The sequence below is a fragment of the Mandrillus leucophaeus genome, unplaced genomic scaffold, assembly GCF_000951045.1.
Source record: "Mandrillus leucophaeus isolate KB7577 unplaced genomic scaffold, Mleu.le_1.0 Scaffold111, whole genome shotgun sequence".
Taxonomy (NCBI): domain Eukaryota; kingdom Metazoa; phylum Chordata; class Mammalia; order Primates; family Cercopithecidae; genus Mandrillus; species Mandrillus leucophaeus.
In genome coordinates, this window is record NW_012099321.1 from 3,402,437 (window position 1) to 3,405,273 (window position 2,837).

At 42.6% G+C, this 2,837-nt stretch overlaps 1 protein-coding gene across 2 annotated transcripts in view; it reads left to right on the forward strand.

Moving 5' to 3' along the window:
- The window catches only part of DDHD2 (DDHD domain containing 2), a 45,653-nt gene that overhangs the window by 8,974 nt on the left and 33,842 nt on the right, over positions 1-2,837 (forward strand). Inside the window, exons 1-3 of one of the 2 annotated variants that reach the window (XM_011993270.1) lie at positions 22-206; positions 1,050-1,277; positions 2,448-2,638. In XM_011993270.1, the coding sequence (XP_011848660.1) occupies positions 1,058-1,277; positions 2,448-2,638 (411 nt within the window). In that variant the 5' untranslated portion in view covers positions 22-206; positions 1,050-1,057. Of the gene's footprint in view, positions 1-21; positions 207-1,049; positions 1,278-2,447; positions 2,639-2,837 lie in introns of those variants that run through there. The other variant, XM_011993279.1, reaches the window with a different exon arrangement.

The window sequence follows — 2,837 nt, forward strand, 5'->3', positions numbered from 1 at the left end:
AGCGCTGCGGGGCCGGGATGCGGAAGCCCCTAGCCTGGGGGAACCCTGGGCACCCTGTGAACCCTGTTTACCCTGTGGTCTGCACTGGCTGTCCTGCTGCTGTCGCGGGACTGCGGGCGGACAACCTGAGCCCGAGCTCCGAGGGCCCGGAGCGGGGCGCCAGGGCCTAGGGTCGCGGGGGCTAGGGGCGCGCCAAGGTGGCTGAGGTAGGTCTGTGCGGGGAAAAGGACAATGGAGCCGAAAGCCGGCGTCTACCGTCCCGCTGGGCCCGCGTGAGATGCGCTCCTGCCCCCTGCCCTACGGGGCAACTTAGAAGTGTCCCTCTGGTGCCTGCGGCGCTGGTCATTGCCGAATGGAAGGAGTGTTGGAGAGGTAGAAACAGCTGGTCAGAGCAGCCTCTGCGGGAGGAGGCTTTTGAGGTCGCTCGTTACCTTTCCTCTGAGATTCTGGCTGTGCGAGTGGGCGTGCGCGTGCGCACCGTGGCCCCGGGCTAGATTTCTTTTCCGAATTTGTGCCACCGCCCATTAATCGACTTCAAGGATCCATCAAAAATGATTGGTTCCTAAGCGAGTAGTTTTATTTTTTTTGTATTTTAAGATTCTGTTAGTTGTGTAATGGTAGGGGCCTGGAGCCCAAAACCTTGGCGTTACTAGGACAGGGCATGACCCAGCTGACTTGGAGTAAATTTTCTGCCTTTAACTACATTTAGATTGGAAATTAGGGTAAAATGTTTTTGTTGCAATCAAGTTTCGAGCATGTGGTCCTGTAATTCTGGGTTTGTTTTATAACTTATGGACTGAGTAAAATTACCCAGTTTTCCGAGAGAATTGGGAACTCCGCGCAATAGTTGATCTAATAGAAGCATTTTATTTAAAGCTTCCACCCATCCAGCTGCTAATTTATGTTATTTTTCTTTTAAATTATGTAGATGATGTTGTTGTTGTTGTTGCAGAAATGGCTCCGTAAAATGATTAGTTTTGTGCTTGTGTATGTGTGCGAACAGTTACACAGTTAAAATCATTTTCCTGATAGTTTTCTTTTGTCTTTAGAGAGCGAAATGTCATCAGTGCAGTCACAACAGGAGCAGTTGTCCCAGTCAGATCCATCCCCATCACCAAACTCATGTAGTTCCTTTGAGCTAATAGACATGGATGCTGGCAGCTTGTATGAACCAGTTTCTCCCCATTGGTTTTATTGTAAGATAATAGATTCTAAGGAGACATGGATTCCTTTCAACTCTGAGGATTCACAGCAGCTGGAGGAGGCATATAACTCTGGTAGGTGAAAATTATGACTTGGAATAGACAAAGACTTCCCCCTCTTCAAACTATAGTATAATGGTCCTTATAGTGAGTGCTATGAAAACTAAATTTTAGATTTTTCCAGTTAAATAATTTCTTACAGCATTTTATATAGAACTTCTGCACTAATACCTAGCCAATCAATAATATTCCAGAAGTTGGTCTGTATTTTGAAAACAGTATCTATTATTATTTCTGCATAGTTACCCAATAATTTTTTTTTTCCTTAGAGTTGGGGACCTAATTATATTGTCTAGGCTGATCTTGAACTCCTAGGTTCAAGCAATCTTTCTGCCTGGCCTCCCAAAGTGCTGGAATTACAGGCGTGTTACACCCTGTGCCCAGCCCCCCGGTAATATCTTTAATGTTCTAGCTTATGTTTTGTTTTATAAAGAATGTGTAAGGCTGGGTGCAGTGGCTCATACCTGTAATCCCAGCACTTTGCGAGGCCAAGACGGGCAGATCACTTGAGGTCAGGAGTTCGAGATTAGCCTGGCCGGCATGGTGAAACCCCTTCTCTACTAAAAATACAAAAGTTAGCCAGATGGGTGGTCTGTGCCTGTAGTCTCAGCTACCTGGGAGGCTGAGGCAGGAGAATTGCTCAAACCCGGGAGGCGGAGGTTGCAGTGAGCCAAGATTGTGCTACTGGACTCCAGCCTGGGTGACAGAGTGAGACTCGTCTCAAAAAAAAGAGAAAAAAGTATGTATAGAGTGGGGTGTCACAGTGCAGAAGAATGAACTCTCTAACTTGTCACTTGACTTTTCTTTTATAAAACAAGAATGATTCTATTTATACTGAATCATCATGATGGTTATTAATTTATCTTATGGTTCCCAAGCAAACTCAGAAAAATCACATTATATACTTTTTTTTTAAGGGGCACTGCTATCTTTTCTCAGAAAAAGAACAAAACTGTTTGGGTAATATTTTTTTCATGTTTCATTAAAATCAGGAATGGTTTTGACGGTTTGTAAAGTAGGTAGTGAAAAAGATATGAATTAAATTCCATTTTGTTTGGTGTTTAGCCAAGTAGGAACTGTTCATTCATGTGTTTTATAACATTATTTAGAGTATAACTCAGAATTGTATGTTGGGAGATATATTTTGAAATATGTACTTCTTTTCCCCTTTTCAATCCTTGAAAGGAAAAGATTGTAATGGGAGAGTTGTTCCTACTGATGGGGGCAGATACGATGTTCATTTGGGGGAAAGGATGCGGTATGCTGTATACTGGGATGAACTAGCATCGGAAGTGAGACGATGTACATGGTTTTACAAGGGGGACAAAGACAATAAGTATGTTCCCTACTCGGAGAGCTTCAGCCAAGTTTTAGAGGTATTCTTTTGACTCTTTTTTTACTTATTCTTTCCTTCTCTTATTTAATAATCTTTCTTTTGTAATTTATTTTGTGAAATTTCCAGAAAGAGTTTGGTTCTGTCTGTATCACATTATAAAACATGATAAAGCATTTCTATTTGCAAGCAAGTTTCAGGATGAAGTAGTCTTATTTTCAGATTTTTTTTTTTTTTTTTTT